Genomic DNA, 17,773 nt, shown 5'->3' with positions numbered 1-17,773 from the left:
ATTACAAATATAAAACTACTAATTATTTTATTTCTTAGTACAGTTGAGATAATCTCCTTCCATGTTTGAGTAGGGCTTATATTGTGTAAACCATCAAACTTCCAGTTTTAAATAGCTCTCTGAATTCCTTTTGGAGATATTTCTTTCCTCTATTGTGTGTAGTCTTAGTGTGAAAGCATGTGCACATACTTGATTTTCTCACTATGGAAGCTCAAAGAACAAGATCCTAATTCTTCATGCTTTGTTATAGCCAGCATGACCCAAGCTGGATAATCAGAACTTCTTACCTGGAATTGTGAATCTTGACTGAATAACCCAAAAGTGCTAAGTTTATACATTTTGATCCAACTGCTGTACAGGGGTCAGCCTATTCCACTAGATGGCCTTGCTGTACTATCTTCCACCTTAGAGCTACTTGATCACTTAACATTAAATTATCCTTTAATTCTGAATCCTCCTCTTCAATAACCTTATTTTCAATGTAGCCAGAGTCAGTTTCAGGGATTTGTAACCAAGAATCAAATCTTCTGGTGTTTGAAAATTTTCTGGCTCCCTAGTTCTATAACAAACACAGGGAAATTTAGATGCAGAGACCATGACTACGGTCCTGGAATTAGACAAAATGATGAAACTTCAGGTTAGACACATTTCTAGTCTTTCTCTGATCACATAGGTGGCATTATTTTGTCAATACCACTAAACACTGACTAACTTCATTATGCCAGGATGTCCCATAACAGTATACCCCCTACAGACCCACACAATCCAACCACTTTCTTCTGCTACTAACCTGTCAAAACACTCTAGGTGCCCTAAGGCTCTCATTGGCATAATTCTAATCTTTTCTAAATTGCTTATTGTAAAAAACAAAACAAAGTTAACTGCATACAGACAATTAATCTACATCTTGATAGGAGTGATTAGTTGAAACATACTATCTTTACCAAGATTCAGAATTTAAAACAGGTAAAGTTGTGAGGCACCTGGGTGGCTCAGTTGGTTAAGTGTCTGACTTTTGGTTTCAGCTCAGGTCATGATCTCACAGTTTGTGACTTTAAGCCCCATGTCAGGCTCCATGCACTGACAGCTCCAAGTCTGCTTGGGATTCTCTCTCTCCCTCTCTCTCTGCCCCTCCACTGCTGTCTTTCTCTCTCTCTCTTTCTGTCTCTCTCTCTCTCTGAATAAATAAATACATAAATTTTTTAAAAATCTGAAAAAGACTCTTTCTCTGTCTCTCTCTTGTTCACATGCTCTCTCTCTCTAAAAAAATAATAAAATTAAATTAAATTAAAAAAAAACAGGTAAAGTTGTGATGGGGGAGTCCATTATTATGCCACAAAATCATAGTAACATAGGACTTGCTTATTTATTATACATCTTTTGTTTGTATCATAAATTTGAGATTTTTATGTATTTTCGGTACTAATCTTAACATTTCTATATTTATAGATTCCTTCATTCAGAATTTTGGATGGAAGAGAGTAAAGTCACAAAATTAAAACAACTGAAAGTAATGCAAAAAAAAAAAAAAAAAGAACAAAAAAAGGACTATAGGCTAACCAAATGTGATGATAGAATAAGAGGGAAAAAAAAAACCAGAACTAAAGAAGGTAAAAAAAATAAAGGAGAGCCTTTTCACAAATATAAGTTCATTGCCCATTTAATCCTTTTAAAAAAATCTCCTTTGTTTATTTCTATCCCTATTTTCTTTTATCGCTTCTTTCTTCATTTTGGGAATTTTCCTATCTCATTTTTATTCATATTAATGTACAAAACAATTAATGTAAATCCAAAGGCCATGTGGTCCCCCAAAACTTGACTTCTAACTGACCAAAATGTGATAAAATTATCAATAAAACTGAAGGCCTTGATTCACAACTTTTTAAGAGTTTTGATGACTTTTTTGAGTGATTTCCTATTTAAACATTTTATTAAATATCATCAAATTGTCAAACTTGCCATGTTGATTTCTAGATGCCAAGAGATTGACAATTTCTTGAATTGTATTGAAAAACCCCCTTAAAGGGTAGCTGGGTGGCTTAGTTGGTTAAGTGTCTGACTCTTGATCTCAGCTCAGGTCTTGATTTCAGGGTCATGAGTTCAAGCCCTGTGCTGGGCATGAAACCTACTTTAAAAAAAAAAAAAAAAAAAAGGAACTAAGAAAGAAAAAAAAAAGAAACAGTAAAACCTCTTTACTCCATTATTGATTTGGTGGTGTAATATCAATAATACTTCAAAACACCATAGAAAATTGTTTACATGACAATCATTTTCCAAGGTAAATTTCCTTTAGTCAGTGAAAACGAGCTTTGGCATTCTAGTCAGGTGGTGCCTTCAGTCTTGTGTTTTGCTACTTCTCTCATTATTTTTCCTTTATTTTTTTTTCCAGAGTCGTTCATCAGGGAAAAGCTTGATCTCACTTCTGATGGTTTTTCTGATATTCATCTCCTTCCTTGTTTTCTTCTTTCCCAAAATCAAGAGCCTGAAACAAGATTTACAAAGTTAGCTTGCTTGAAAAGTTTCCCTGAGTAGACTGTTAAGTACTTCAAAATTTTTCAGAAATTTTGAAGGGTCTTATGACTTTATCTTGTAAAATAAAGAGACAGCCAGCTACAGAGATACTGGCAGAAGACTAGACTCCTGTACACACAACAATCACAGTAGAGTCTAAACATCTACACTGGGTCTTCCCCAGTTTTTACAGTGCTTTGTGAAGAGGGGCAAGTGATATCTGCATACACAGTAGGTGTGTTACAGGGGAGGAATTCCAAATTTTAGGAACTCAATTTTTTTTTTTTTTTTATAATGAGCCTGATATTTACCCTGGAAAGAGCCATTATATTTATTATAACTGGACAGTATACAAGCCTGCCCTTTATTCTGAAAGAAGACTTCCTAAGATGTTTTTTATAAAAACATTCTTGAAAAGATAGTTCAGAATAAAGGCAGCCAGTGTCTCTATTTGCAAGACATTCAGAAAAGCAAGAGATCCAGGGGGTACTGTCTCTCAGTATTTGGTAAATACCCACAGGGAGTGATCAAATGCTTCTGGGAAGATACTCATTCTGATTTTTCCTCATTTTTTGATTAGTCTTTATTTTTAACTTTATATCTTCTTTCCAAAATTAAATCTAAATTTTAATACTGATTGGCGACAAATATTTAAAGGGAATTATTTTGTTATACATATAGCCCTTACTCTCAACCTTTCTTCTATTATATAAGAAGGGTAAAAAAAATAAAAATAAAAAGATAATGTAAAGAAATAAAGAGTGTTGCTTTTTTTTTTTAAGAGCAAAGAAATGAAAGCATGGAAAAATCATTGTCCTTATATTTGTATAAGTTGTTAAAAAACAAAATTCAACCGAATAGATTTGAAAATCTAATTGACTTAATGAGGTGATTTGTCAATGGGCAGTATTCCTTCTGGCAAGCAGAGAGGACCTCTGCTGAACTAAACAAAAGAGAGGTTTTTAAAGGTAAAGAGAGGGCAAAAGAAAGAAAGAAAGAAAGAAAGAAAGAAAGAAAATAAATTGATTGGCAGTGACAGGAAGGAGTCTATCAGTAAATTTCTTAGTACTGACCAGGAAATTCCATGTTGACTGGTTAGTGGTTATGTTCCTGGTTGACGGTTGAAACTGCAGTTACGTTACATATAAGTCTCGGTTTGTGGACGTGGTGCCTTAACTTAAGTAACCCATCACCCCATCATGGGCCGATGGTTTTTCATTTTTCCACAAAGTAAAGATTACATCCTATATTGCCCTCTCCCTAAAATGTGAACATGACATTAAAATGAGCCTTTGGAAACAACTATTATGCTTTAAAAAAATAATATTTAATAAGTTTAAATAATATATACAGTTCTAATTTTAAGATAAAGATTCATATGTCACATGTTGTATATGAATGATAATTTAGGTAAAAATTGCCCAAAATTGTTTGATGTTTTTTATCAAATTTATATGTTGTGCTAGAGAATTTTGGTAGTTACTGCTTTTCTGAGTTAAAAAAAAGACACTATTCTAATTTTATATCATAAAACAGATATTTCATTGTTTTGAAGAACTCTGGCAAACTATGCAACCAATCTGAGATGAAGGCATTTTTAAGACTCATATTGGATATATCACAGAAGAGCCATGGTTTTTGTTTTTTAACCGAAGTATGATTAACATACAGTGTTTTATTAGTTTCAGGTATACAATATAATGATTCAACCATTCTAGACATTTCTCACTGTTCATCAGAAAAGCCATTGTTTTGTAGGTGATGGATGTTTCTCTTATTTTCAGTGATATATCTTAATACTCTCCAAGATGACACAATAATTTCAGGGCAAATGAAATGTCCTTGACCTGTGTCTTTAGTGTTAACTTAAACAAAAATAGAGCTGACTATTTTGACTTCCGGTTTTGTCCTCAAAATTAGTAACACAGAATTAAATGTAAAGAAGGAAAACATGGAAAAGAAACTGATATTACAGGCATAAATTTAAAAATAAGAAAGCTAGGATTAGAACTGGGTGTGAGGCCAAACCCACTGCCTCTGAAGGTTTAGGTGCTTAGGATTTTTCCCCTTGGATTCAAGAAAAGGTATGAGTTTTCAACCACAAAAACGTGAGTTTTTTTAAATCCATTACAATAATCTACATTTATTATATAACTCAGTAAATATAACAATATGAAACAAAAAACACATATTTTTTAATTTTAAAGACAACAAAATTAGAAAAAAGAAGCACCATTCAACAAAATTTTGATTTGTTTGATTAAGCACTGAAAACATCTCAACATTAAACCTATTGTAACATTAAAAGGCAAATTGTATTTGTGAAAACATGTCCACAAAATTAATGATAAAAGATATAGTTATGATTAAATAAAAACCTACAAAAATATAAAAGTATTCCCCAAGGGAAAGACAAAGGATATGAAATAATTCAAATGAGTAGACATGGACAATATGCATTTGGAAATAGCCAACCTTCCTTATAATAAAAGAAATTCAAATTAATATTAATATACAACTTTTGCCCATCAATTTAATAAATTAGCAAAGTCATTAACCCCAAAATTAAATGAAAAATATTTGATATAAACTCCTGGCCTTGGGGCGCTTGGGTGGCTCAGTTGGTTGAGCATCTGACTCTTGATATTGTCTCAGGTCATGATCCCAAGGTTATGGGATCAAGCCCAGTATAGGGCTCCACGCTGAGCATGGAGCCTGTTTAAGATTCTCTCTCTCTTCCCCTCTCCCCACCTTGCTCTCTCTCTCTCTCTCTCAAATGGATGAATGAATGAATAAATAAATTAAATAAGTAAATAAATAAATAAATAAATAAATAAAATAAAAAACTCCTGGCCAAACAGGCACTTTCCAACATGAATTCTGCTTTTATAAACTGAAAAGTGTTCCTGAAGAGTATTTGGAAATGTGAATCAAAGATCAGAAATGTTTATACTCTTTGATTCAGGAATTTTCAAGTCTTCTTCTAGAAATATATGCTAAAAACATTGCTAGAGAATGTGCAGTAAAATTCACGTACATGTATACATGTCACAACCATATGTATAATAGCAGAAAACAAACTTTGAAAATATAAATGCCCCTTTAAGGGTAGCTAAATAAATTGTAACGTATTAATAAGATGGAATATTGTGGAGTCATTATAGAAGATTACATAGAACATTGTTTTTCCATCTGTGGTCCATAGAGCCTTAAAAGAGTCCTAAGGAAAGAAAAGGAAAATATTCCATCATGTGGGGAACAATTCCAACCAACTATATATATATAGATATATATATAGATATATAGATATATAGATATATAGATATATAGATATCAATAGCTAAAAACATGCTTCACATTTTTTGCCAATGATTAGGTATCTTTGGCATGTGGGTTAATGAATTGTTTATCTTTTTCTTTTCTCTCTTATTGATTTCTTAAAAATTTTGTAAATATAGGGTCACCTGGGTGGCTCAGTCAGTTAAGCATCTGACTCTTGGTTTTGGTTCAGGTCATAACCTCACAACTTCCTGGGTTCGTGCCCTGCATCAGGCTCTGCGCTGGCAGCATGGAACCTGCTTGGGATTCTCTCTCACACTTCCTCTCTGCCCCTCTCCCACTTGTGAAATAAGTGCTGTCTGCCTCTCTCAAAGTAAATAAACTTTAAAAAACAAAATAAAATTTTGTAAATATAGCCACTAAACTCAAATAGCCACTAAACTCAAATCTGCAACTGTCCTACAATAAATGAAGGCTGTGACTCAAACTCTGTATCTCAGCTTACAAGCTGAATACCAGAAACCTGTAAAACTGACTTCAGGGTTTCATTAATCTACTTGCTTATGAGAATTTAAAAAACAAAACACAGAAAATCTTTGGGGGCTATATTTTAAAAAATAAATAGGAGGGGGCACTTTGGAATAAGATAGCCTGGTTCAAGCCAGATACACCATTTTTGTCTTAGCCCAAGTAAGTTGTGTAACTATTGTTATCCCTAGTTCCTCCATCTCTAAAATTGAAATAAAAATAATTACTTCTTTGGGTTGTCATGAAAAAATCTTTATAAGGAGGAAATCTTTAAAAAGTGCTAACACACACTGTATGTTAACTAACTGGAATTTAAATAAAAGATTTATTATTTTTTTTAAAGTGCTAACATAGTGCCTGAACCCTGGCTTATTAAAAGTGCTCAACAAATGTCAGGCTGTATTACTGTTGGAAGGATCTAACTGCATTAGAAGACTGACACTACAATTAACAGTACACAGTAGTGAATGTTCTTCCTTGTCTCCTCAGCAACGTGCTTGGAAAGGAAAGAACCTAAAGACCAGAAACAGGGCATGTGAATTGTTGGAACAGGGAGGCACCCAACTCCTGTGTCCTCAGAAGGCTTGTAGGCAGAGGAAGAGGAAGGCCCCGGAGGCACTTGGGCTAGAACAATCCATAACCATCCTGATCTGAAACAAGAGGAGGTGATGACATCCAGGAAAGAGCTGGGGTGGGTAGGGTGGGCAAAGGTGAAGAACATTACAGAGCTTCATCACCAGGCCCAGGGAGAGAGTGCCAGCCTTTCAGGCTTCTGCCTTCCTCATCAGAAGAAGAATTTCCAGTTCTCAATATCAAATCCAAATTTCTCTTTGTACTACATAGCCTTCCATGTTGTGCTTGCGGCACAGACAGTTCAACACACCTCCCCACCTTCATCTGTAATTCACTTCCCCTCTTTCCTCACTTCCCCACTTCCTCGGCTCATACACTTCTACTCATCTTCCAAGACTCCTTTCCTACTCTTTTCATGTTGAAGGTAGCACCTCCTTTTTTATGCCTTCAAAGTTCTTGTATTCCTCAACAACTGTAGCATTTTTCAATATATAAACTTTATTAATGTATAGATTTGAGGCACCTGGGTGCTTCAGTCGGTTAGGCATCTGACTCTTGATCTCGAGTCAGGTCATGATCTCACCGTTCCTGAGTTTGAGCCCCATATGGGGCTCTGCGCTGGCAGTTTGAAGCCTGCTTGGGATCTGTCTCTATCTGCCCCTCCTCTGCTTGCATTGTCTCTGTCTCTCTCAAAATAAATAAATACAAATAAACTTAAAAAATATAATAACATTTTAAAAAACGTATAGCTTCGTAGTCCCAACAGAATTATTTTAGAGTTTGAATTCCTGCCTCCACTTGTTATTAGCACTTCCCTCATCTGTAAACTTCCTTCTCACTTCTCAACTTTCCAAATCTTACCCAAATGTTAATAGTAATTTCAAATTCTTGACTAGATCAACCCATTAGATGCCATCTGTCCTTTGGATTTCTATTGTACTTATTGTATCAGCCGTCTAGAGGTTAATTCCTAAAATAATTTCTACTTCTTAAATTTTTATGACTTTCCATGTGCTCTGTGGATCTTTTCCACTATAGTACATCCTTCATTGTTGTAATTTAATCACTGGCCATGTCAACAATCCCCAGCTTGCTATCTCTTCTTCTTCACTTCCCTCAGAGTTCTCTCTCTCGGAAACGCTCCAGCTCCACAGCCTCCTCACAGTCCCTTTCACTGTGTCTACAAAAATTCAGTAATATTACTAGAAACCCCTTCATCTCCTTGACTTCCAAGAAAGACAGAAATTTGAACCTGAATCTTCTCACATAAAAATACCCTCTAACTCCTGCAAGTTGGGGGAGGTGTCCCTTCCCTGTTGCCACCTGTATCTGGAGGTCCACAAGAGGAGGAGGAATGGTCATTCCACCACCACTTCCATTTCCTGAGGACTTTCTGCAGGGACTGTATTCTAGGGGCCTTGTTACCTGGAAGTCCTGTTAGTCTCCAGTTGGACCTCTTCTTCATCTCACTGCTGCCATCTACTGTCCATCAGAGTCCCTAATGCTATCCTTGTGCAGAGGGTTCTTTCAATCTTTAAACTGTCATGATCCTGGGTGGCCTATATTAGTGCCCACACAAATAGTCCAATCAAACTCCTGACCTCTTTAAAACACTTTACCTAAAAATAGGTCTGACAGAGAAAGACGAATACCATATGATTTTACCTATATGTGGAATCTAAGACACAAAACAAATAAACAAAAACCAAACAGACTCTTAACAGAGAACAAACTGGTGGTTGCCAGAGGGGAGGGAAGTAGAGAGATGGACGAAATAGATGAAGGGGATTAAGAAGCACAAACTTTTAGTTATAAGACGAAGTGATGGAGATGAAAAGTACAGCATAGGAAATATAGTCAATAATATCATAATAAGGTTGTATGATGGCAGATGGTGACTATGCTTATGGGGGTGAGCACTGAGTAAGGTGTAGATGTGTCAAAACACGATGTTGTACACCTGAAACTGCTATCACATTATATGTCAACTATATTTCAATCATAAATGATAAAAAATGACTTTACCTCACTTCACTCATTAGCTTCTTATTGTCATTAACAACAGCTTCTTTATCTTTAAAATTTTTCAACTCTAAAATTGCCCTCTCTAGTCTAATATTCACTGTTAGGCACTTCAGTACTTCCATAGCAGTGACAAACAATCTTACTAGCTATTAAAGTCTAGCTAATCAAGAAGCATTAATACCGATAAAGGTGTACTTGCTAAAAGGACATTGCATATTTGACAGTCTGCAGACTTCCCCAGAAGTACTGTGAAGCTTGTTGTTAGCAACACTGTGACATTTTTTATTCAGATAGTTCCTCTTATTCTCAGACTATGCTCTGGTGGTTTAAGTCAGTTCATCTTACATGCATGTTAGGCATTCTGTTCTTGCTAGGATTTTACTTCCTCTATCTCCTATCTAAAGATACAATAACTTATATACATTAAATGCTCTTGTTGAGTGGTATATTAGCAAGAGCACAGGCTCTCACGTTGGAAGAAGCAAGCCATCATTACCTGTTAGTTGATGCATGACCTTGTATGGAAATTAATTTACTTAACTTATGGAGGCTTGGTTTCCTCATCCATAAAAGAGAAAATAATTCTTGCCTTCCCAACAGTGCATGATTCTTGTGAGGAGCGACCAGAATAATAAATGTAAGAAGGCTTTAAAACATTGTTAAGAACCATAGAAATTAATAAATGAATATATTCCATTTTACTGATGGATGGCTTACTAATCTGTTTGGGAAATTATGGTTATGCTAGGTGACAATGTCTGTTAAATACATTATATATCCCCATAAAAACATTGTTAGACAAGGACATACAATGATTAGACCCAGGAAGGCATATCAATTATGAAAACTATGTTCCGTCAAGCCAGAGGAAGGTATATTTCTGATAGGCAAAACTCCCTTTACACATCAGATTTCCCAGTCTTTTAGAAAGAACTCACTAGGTAGCATTTAGTTAAATGTTAGCTTCATTTTCCCATATGTCTTGAGTAAGTAAAAGTGTCATTAGTGGCAAAATGAATGAATTTCGGTTGGAGGTATCCAGAAGGTGATAGAATTGGTATTACATAGACAAACTGTTGCTAATAGAACATCCTACCTACACAAAGAATCTACGGTGAGGTGAGAAAATTCTTTATTCTAGACATTGTTATGAAGGTAAAAATCTCATGGAAATATGATTCAGAATTATTTAGCATCTGTTTTTGCTATATATGTTACATGTCTTTACATGATGTTAGGTACTTTTTAATTTTTTTATATGCAAAATTTCATCATTGGTAAGTTTAAAGGAGGAGACTATATATTACATTTTCAAATCTCCTAGTTCCTTGCTGGTCAAAGTGTATCCCATGGATCACCAGAAATAACACTACCAGAAAATTTGTTAAGAATACAGGATCTCAGGATCCATTTCAGATCTACTGAGCATGAATTTGAAATTTAACAAGATACCCTAGTGATTCATAAGTACATTAAAAGTTGAGAAGCACCTTCTAATTCACTGTGTTCTGTGAAAATATACAATAGTACAGCACTTCATTAGTAAAAATTCTAAGCTCTCTTCTCTATTCCCTTTTCATGTCCCATCCCAAAAGTTCTTTAGTTGTGGTCACTATTAGAAGTTTTGTCTTTACCTTTCCATACATTTTCTATGACATATAAACATAAAGATGTCATTCATAAATTCACAAAGTTTACAAATCTATGAAGTAAGAGGATAATTTGGGCACAAAATAGTTGAGGCTTTTATAAAATCATATTCTAATAATGATAATTTTAAATGAGCACTTTGTTTCAGGTACTGCAGGTATGTAATCTCATTTTTTTCTCACGTAGGAAGTGGATGTTATTAAACAGATGAGAACATTGAGGCACAATGATTGACCCAAGATAGTAGCAGATTAATGAGTGCCAGGATTTAAATTGACAGTGTGACCCCAGGGCCTTGTTTGCAACCACTGCATTAAAGCACTTTACTCCAGTTGTGTGTTTTATTTCAGAACATACTAAAGAATTAAAAAGGAGATTTTTTCTAGATACGAACACAAAAGTAAACATAGATTCCATATTTCCAGTAATGTCATACATTCATAATAGACAACAACTCCCTGAGAAGGACTCTTATTTTACTTCTGAATTCCAAGATTCTAGTCATACAATACCTGAGAGTAGTTACCAAGCATCCATTGTGAGTCTTCTGTTAGGTTCCAAATGACGTGTGGGTTTCCAGAGAAAAAAAAAAAGTATCTTTCACATTTCTCAGTAGATTTCCTTCTGGAAGGTTAGCTGTTAGTCACATAATTAAAGGACACTTTCCTAGAAGAGTCACCAGTCATAAAACCAAACATTCCTGAAAGAATTATGACAAACTAATTTTGAAACTTTATGTTCTGAATTATTGATAGTCTCATACAAAGTGAGTCCTTCAAAGAAGGTGTGAGTCTGGACCACAACCTGCTGCAACAATATACAAAGCCTTGCATAGTAAAGTTTACCATTTAACTTTAATTTTTCAAAATCTGTGTCATTTAATGGCTACTGACATTTCTCTTCATTTTTATGCTAATTAGTGTTTCTAATAAGTATGAATTCAAGAAGGAAATAATTTTTCCATTATCAAAAAACTAGAAAACAAGAAAGCTTTCTATTTAGTTGCCCCTCATCTACCGCCTTCCATTTTCTTTTGTTTAGGGATTCTGTTGGAATTCCAAAACCAGTTGTGTGATATCGTTAGAGTGGTCATGCCACGGTGTGCCTAAAATAGTCCTAGTTTGTGTCTCTTTTTCTATTATAATTACTGAGAGCATAACTTTTCATTATTATGAATGTTCCTTGTTGAATGATCAGTTATATGTTCACCGTCCATGTGACTCTATTGCAATAGAAAATTGATAACCAGGTAATAATCTCATTTCTTTACTCATGGGGCAAAGGCTTATCTGACTATAAATGACCTAAACATGTGTTTCAAATTTGAGCTTTGTTTTAATGGTTGGAACTGAACAAAATTAACTGGTAAAGCAAATGAAAAACATCAATATAAAGCAAATGAACTTAGGCTAAAATTTTGTAGGACTTGGCATTGCACAAATGTACAAAACATGAAACCATCTTTTCTCAAGTTATAGGAAACAGTTACATTTTACAATGATAAGAATGATTTATTAAAAATTACAACCAGGGCACCGAGGAGGGGTGGCTCAGTCAATTGAGTGTCCAACTCTTGATTTTGGCTCAGGTCATGATCTCAGGGTCATGAGATCAAGCTCAGTGTTGGGCTCTGCACTGAGCATGGAACTTGCTTGGGATTCTCTTCTGCCCCTCTCTCTGCCCCTCTGCAACTCATGTTCTCTCTCTCAAAATAAATACACATTTAAAAAATAAAAAATAAAAACTACAACCTAGTAACTTTCTTCAATACCTAATTCAGACAAAGTGGAAATTAATCCTTATCTATAGAGGATTATAGACAGAAAAATTGGGATTTTGAGTTTGTGAGAAATCTCATGATAGATACACAAGTTCACTAAGAGATGGCTTGTTTAATGATGCAGATTAGACACTTCTAAAAGCTTGATTGTCTCCTTTTGATGACAAGTCTTATTATTATCAAACATTTCTAAAAAGTATGTTCCCAGTCTCAACTGTTCATAGGTACTCTGGAGATCCTGTTCAAATCTCTATTTTTGGACTATCAAAAATATTAAAATTATTTGCTTTTTGTGTGTTGAGTACCCACCATAGTACTAGGCCTGGGATTTTGTCTTCCTCAACACTTAAAAAAAATTTTTTTTTTTAATTATTTTGAGAAAGAGAGAGAGAGAGAACAAGCAGGGGCAGGGGAGGGGCAGAGAGAGAGGGAAAGGGAGGATCTCAGTCAGGCTCCATGATCTCAGAACACAGCCCAAGGTGGGGCTTTATCTCACAAACCATGAGATCATGAGCTGAGCCAAAATTAAGAGTTGGACGCTTAACCAACTGAGCCACCTAGGAGTCCCTTATCTTGCTCAACTTTTATATCCACAGTACCTTGTCCAGTTCCTTCATCTCTGTTAATAAATAAGTGAACAAAAAATAAATAAACAAATGAAGATACAGTAGTTTTTTATAAATTACAGTAGATTTTTATATAGTGTAATTCTAAGGGGCAAAATAAGTCAATCATTCTGGATATGCTATCTAGAAAAGACAAAAACAAGGCACTATAATGCAGTTAAAGATGCTTGCATGAATCGGAGTAGAGGCATAGCCCATTTTATTGCATTTCACCTTACTGTATGTTGAAGATATTGCATTTTTTTTTTTACATATTGAAGGTGTATGGCACCTCTGACTTGAGCAAGTCTATCAGCGCCATTTTTCAAACAGCATTTGCTCACTTCATGTCTCTGTGTCACATTTTGGTAATTCTTGCAATATGTCAAACTTTTTCATTATTATTATATTTAATTGCTGCAATTTAGAGATAAAGCTTAAACAGATGAAGAGTTGCTTCTTATGGATGAGCAAAGAAAGTGGTTTCTTGAGACGGGATCTGCTCATGGGGAAGATACTATGACGATTGTTGAAATGAAAACAAAGGATTTAGAATATTAATAAACTTAGCTGGTGAAACAGCAGCAGGGTTTGAGAATATTGATTCCAATTTTGAAAGAAGTTCTACTGTGGATAAAATGCTATCAAACAGCACTACACACTACAGAAAACTCACATATGAAAGCAAGAGTCAATCGAAGTGGCAAATGTCATTGTTTTCTTATTTTGAGAAACTGCTACAGCCACTCGAACCTTTGGCAATCACCACCTTAATACGTCAGCAACCATCACTATCCAGGCAAGACCCTCCCCCAGTGAAGGGATGATGATTCACTGAAAGGTCAGGTGATGGTTAGTATTTTTTAGCAGTTAAGTATTTTTTTTTTAAATTAAGGTATGTACATTGGTTTTTAGACATAATCCTATTACACACTTAAAAGACCACAACTTCTATATATACTGTAAAATCAAAAATTCATTTGATTCACTTTTTTACAATACTCAGTTAATTGGGGTGGTTTGGAATCCAACCTATAATATCTCCAAGGTATGCCTGTGAATAGAAAACACTAGTAAGCTGTTAAAATTGATATGATGTAGTCAGCAAGAAAGATACTATGTAGAGAGGTTCAATATGGAAAACCAATCTCTCTGATTCCCATTGTAGAAAGCCTGACCCACTCTGGAATTTCTTTTTAATACAGAATAATGTTCCTGTCACATGATTGTGAATAAGATGTAAATATCATTATAGTATTTAAAAAATTTTTGAATATATGGTACGTTTTTTCCTTATAAAAATGCAGTTACAATTAACAGTATTTTTAAAAAACCTTCTCTATGTATGGAAATTTTCTTCAACATATAATATTTCTTTCTAAAATGTGTGATGCAAGTTCATTCTAGGAGTAAAATTGGGGATTGGAGAGTGGGACTTTGTTTTTTTTTTTTTTTTAGTTTTATTTACTTTAAAAGATGGAAAATCAGAGGTATGATTTATTTTTTGCAACATTTAAAAATTTAATTCTTCAATAATTATTACTTTTAGCTAAACAATCTAGTAACTAAATTAATGTATGATATCACAACTAGAACTTCCAAAGCAAAGCAAATAAAAAATGATGTGATGAAGTTAACATGCCACCAAAATTTATAGGAAAATTACATTTCCTTTTTGGAAAAAAAAAATCAGAGCATATACAATGTAAGTTACCCCACAAAGTGAATAATTAAAATAACTAATGTATGACAAATTGAGTTTTAAAAGGTGAAGTAAATCATGAATTCTTACCATGACCTAGCATGTTAACAAAAGTTGAAAAATTTTGAAGACTCTAATTCATCCCGAGAATTTTCTTTATAGGCATTGGATTTTTCAAAAGATAAAAAGAGAATTTTACTTACATATTAGTCTTTCCAATTATTCACTTAACAGACAATCATGTTCCTATAATAACCATAAAGTTGGATATGTTTGTATTTTAATTTTGAGTAATGATATTCCATTTCCTCTATATTCTGTTATCAGAGCATGAATCACTCCTTTGTTGGAAGCTCTCCACAGAATTTCTTGGGAGAGAAATTGAACTGAAAATGAATTTCTTATTTGAGAGAATTCTTAGAATTTAAATAACCTATTGGTTGAACTGAAACCACAAAATTAGCATTTTACTAATCACTTGGTTTAAATAGCTGTGGAGCAAAGACATCTGCCATCACCTTGATCATCAACCCAGGTTGCTTCTTCTTCCCAGGCTTGAGTTCAAGGTATTGTGTTTACATATCACAAACTTACTATGATTTCACACTGTCTAATCTTTCTTTCATTTTCATTAAGATGCATTTGTAACTTTTCTATGTGTTTGCAAATATTGATACCTTCTTATGATTTAATGGTAGTTTAGAATGCATTTGCAAATTTTGACACCATTGATCTCAGAGATTTTGGTGAAAACTTACTATAGCTTTATAAAGATCAAATAATTTTTTTAAGACTTGGTAACTAAAATCTTGTATATTGAAAAAGTAGATACATAATTTCAATAGACACTTTTGATGACGCAGTTTGAATTATTTTGTCCAATAGCAAAGTTGCTATGCAAAATAATTTCTGATCTTTTTAATTACTATAACATTTCTGGTAGAATGTTTCACGACCATTTTTATTTCATGTCACGTGGCTAATAAAACTAATTATATAAAGAGTACATCAATGTTAGACACATAAATGACTACTTTTGTAAAGATGTTTAAATTTGGCTATTTGGAAGGATACAAATGGGTAAAGATAGTAAACTCATTTTGGGCTTATAAATATGCCTTCTTTACTAATGTGTTTAGATTCAACAGTTTGTTTTTAGATTCAACTGAAGCAGTATATATAAAAATGTCAGTATTAGTTTGTTGACTAAGGCATAACATGTATAACATGATTTTTAAAAATAATTTCCCCAGAAACCATTTTTCTACTACATATAAATGTCAGTAGTTACAGATTCTTGCAGTTTGATGGAACTCTGGAAATCAAACATAACAAGACATCTGAATCTTATGAATCTGTCCAATCATCTTCATACAGTCATGTCATGGATAGATCAGTGTAGTCAAACATGAAGTGATAGCTAGATTTTTTTTAATAACTGATGGAGATTAATAATTTCTACAAATGCACTGATACCATTTTTCACAAAGATTCCAAAAGAACAGAATGCTCTAAAATAGACTTAAAGGAGAGATTTTCAAAAAAATTCAGATAAAATAAATTAGTTTATTACTCATTTAGCAAATCTGATGATCTAAGAGGAAAAGTTTGGGTTTTTTAAAAATTGTATGTAAATATTGATAATCCTTTATTCCTCAGACAAAACCATACACCATACCCAAAAATCAAATTTTTTCTTTTAGAATGTTAGTGGATGAAAATATTGGTCAGAAATTGATATTTCTTAAAATAAGCACAGAGCAAGATAACTAGAATCATAAACTAAATTTATGTTAAATAGCAAAATTAAAAATAATGTTAATTAAAATACCACTCCTCAAATGGACCTATTTTATCATAAATTTTCCTTTTTTGGAAAATCAAGGATTTCTTTTTCATGAAACAAATTTTATTATAAGACCTAACTCGTTTTTATTTTGTTCTCTTACCTAGGCCTTGACCACCATGAAGCTCCTCATCCTTACCTGTCTTGTGGCTATTGCTCTTGCCAGACCTGTGAGTACAGTAGAGAATTTAGAAAGTTGCAGATTCTTGTCAGAAATGATCTTATATCTTATCAAACATGAAATATGGAGAATAATAATCTTAAAGCATGGGATGATCTCTAATTAGTAAAGTCTTGATATTAAAACTATGGTAATATTTCACAAGTCTTAAGTCCAAATCCAATGTTTGACTTGAAATATAAGCACTACTCAATAAAAAAAATTTAATAAAAAGTAAAAACAAAAACAAAAAAATTAGTTATTGTACAACATAATAAATAGCATCAAATAATGTAATTAGGTTCTTTCCCTTGGTCCATTATAGAATTAGCTTATTTGTAGACATATAATAGATGCTGTATTTCCTTATCAAATATAACATAAAGTCACATAGTCCAGTGTATTTTGCTTTTGGAAATGAAGTCAACCTTCATTTGAGATAGCTGTGGCAACAAATTTTTGCCCAAGGTATAGAAAAACAAGGCTGATTCTTCTGATTCAGAAATCAAGTTACTGTGGTCACTGTCGACCGTGAAACTAGATAATGTAAATTATTTTTCTTCTCAAAAGTAAAAAGAAATGCTATTCTGTTAGTTACGTGAGGCAAAATGTTATTTGGTTTTCTTTCTAATGAAGGAGGGAGGAATAAACAAGGATGACCTGGAGGGAAACTCACCAAGTAATGATTTGAGATATTTGGACATCACAACCATCAAATAAATATAGAAGCAAAAGTTTCTGAAGTGCTGGCACATTATTCTATTGATGAGACTCTTATTCTCTAAATCCTTATAAGGATAATGAGTAATCACCAGTAACTCAACTTCTTAACCAAGAGAATTTTGTTTATGCTACACTCTAAGCACCAACAGAAAGAAATCTCTGACTTTGAGTTACAAAAAAAGATCCAAGTCCCCAGGAATGTGTCATGGGAGTAGTTCTTATCTTGTCTTTACAAATGAAATGAATACAAGTTCCTCAGAAAACAGATTCTACATCTCTATTCCCAAGAAAACATCAGAAATGTTTATGCTATCATTTAATCAAACTTAGCCTTGTCTCCAGAGTCAAGGTTCAGATTGAGAAAATCTTTTGTGTAATTAAATTGATGATA

General features: G+C 33.6%; 1 protein-coding gene across 1 annotated transcript in view; it reads left to right on the top strand.

Moving 5' to 3' along the window:
- Window positions 1–595: 595 nt before the first annotated feature.
- Window positions 596–17,773, top strand: part of CSN1S1 (casein alpha s1) — a 29,372-nt gene continuing 12,194 nt past the window's right edge. The window contains exons 1-2 of the mRNA XM_042936714.1: window positions 596–637; window positions 16,607–16,669. Of these exons, the coding sequence (XP_042792648.1) occupies window positions 596–637; window positions 16,607–16,669 (105 nt within the window). The remainder of the gene's footprint in view (window positions 638–16,606; window positions 16,670–17,773) is intronic.

The sequence above is a fragment of the Panthera leo genome, chromosome B1 (assembly GCF_018350215.1).
Source record: "Panthera leo isolate Ple1 chromosome B1, P.leo_Ple1_pat1.1, whole genome shotgun sequence".
Taxonomy (NCBI): domain Eukaryota; kingdom Metazoa; phylum Chordata; class Mammalia; order Carnivora; family Felidae; genus Panthera; species Panthera leo.
This window is presented reverse-complemented; position numbering and strand designations above follow the sequence as displayed.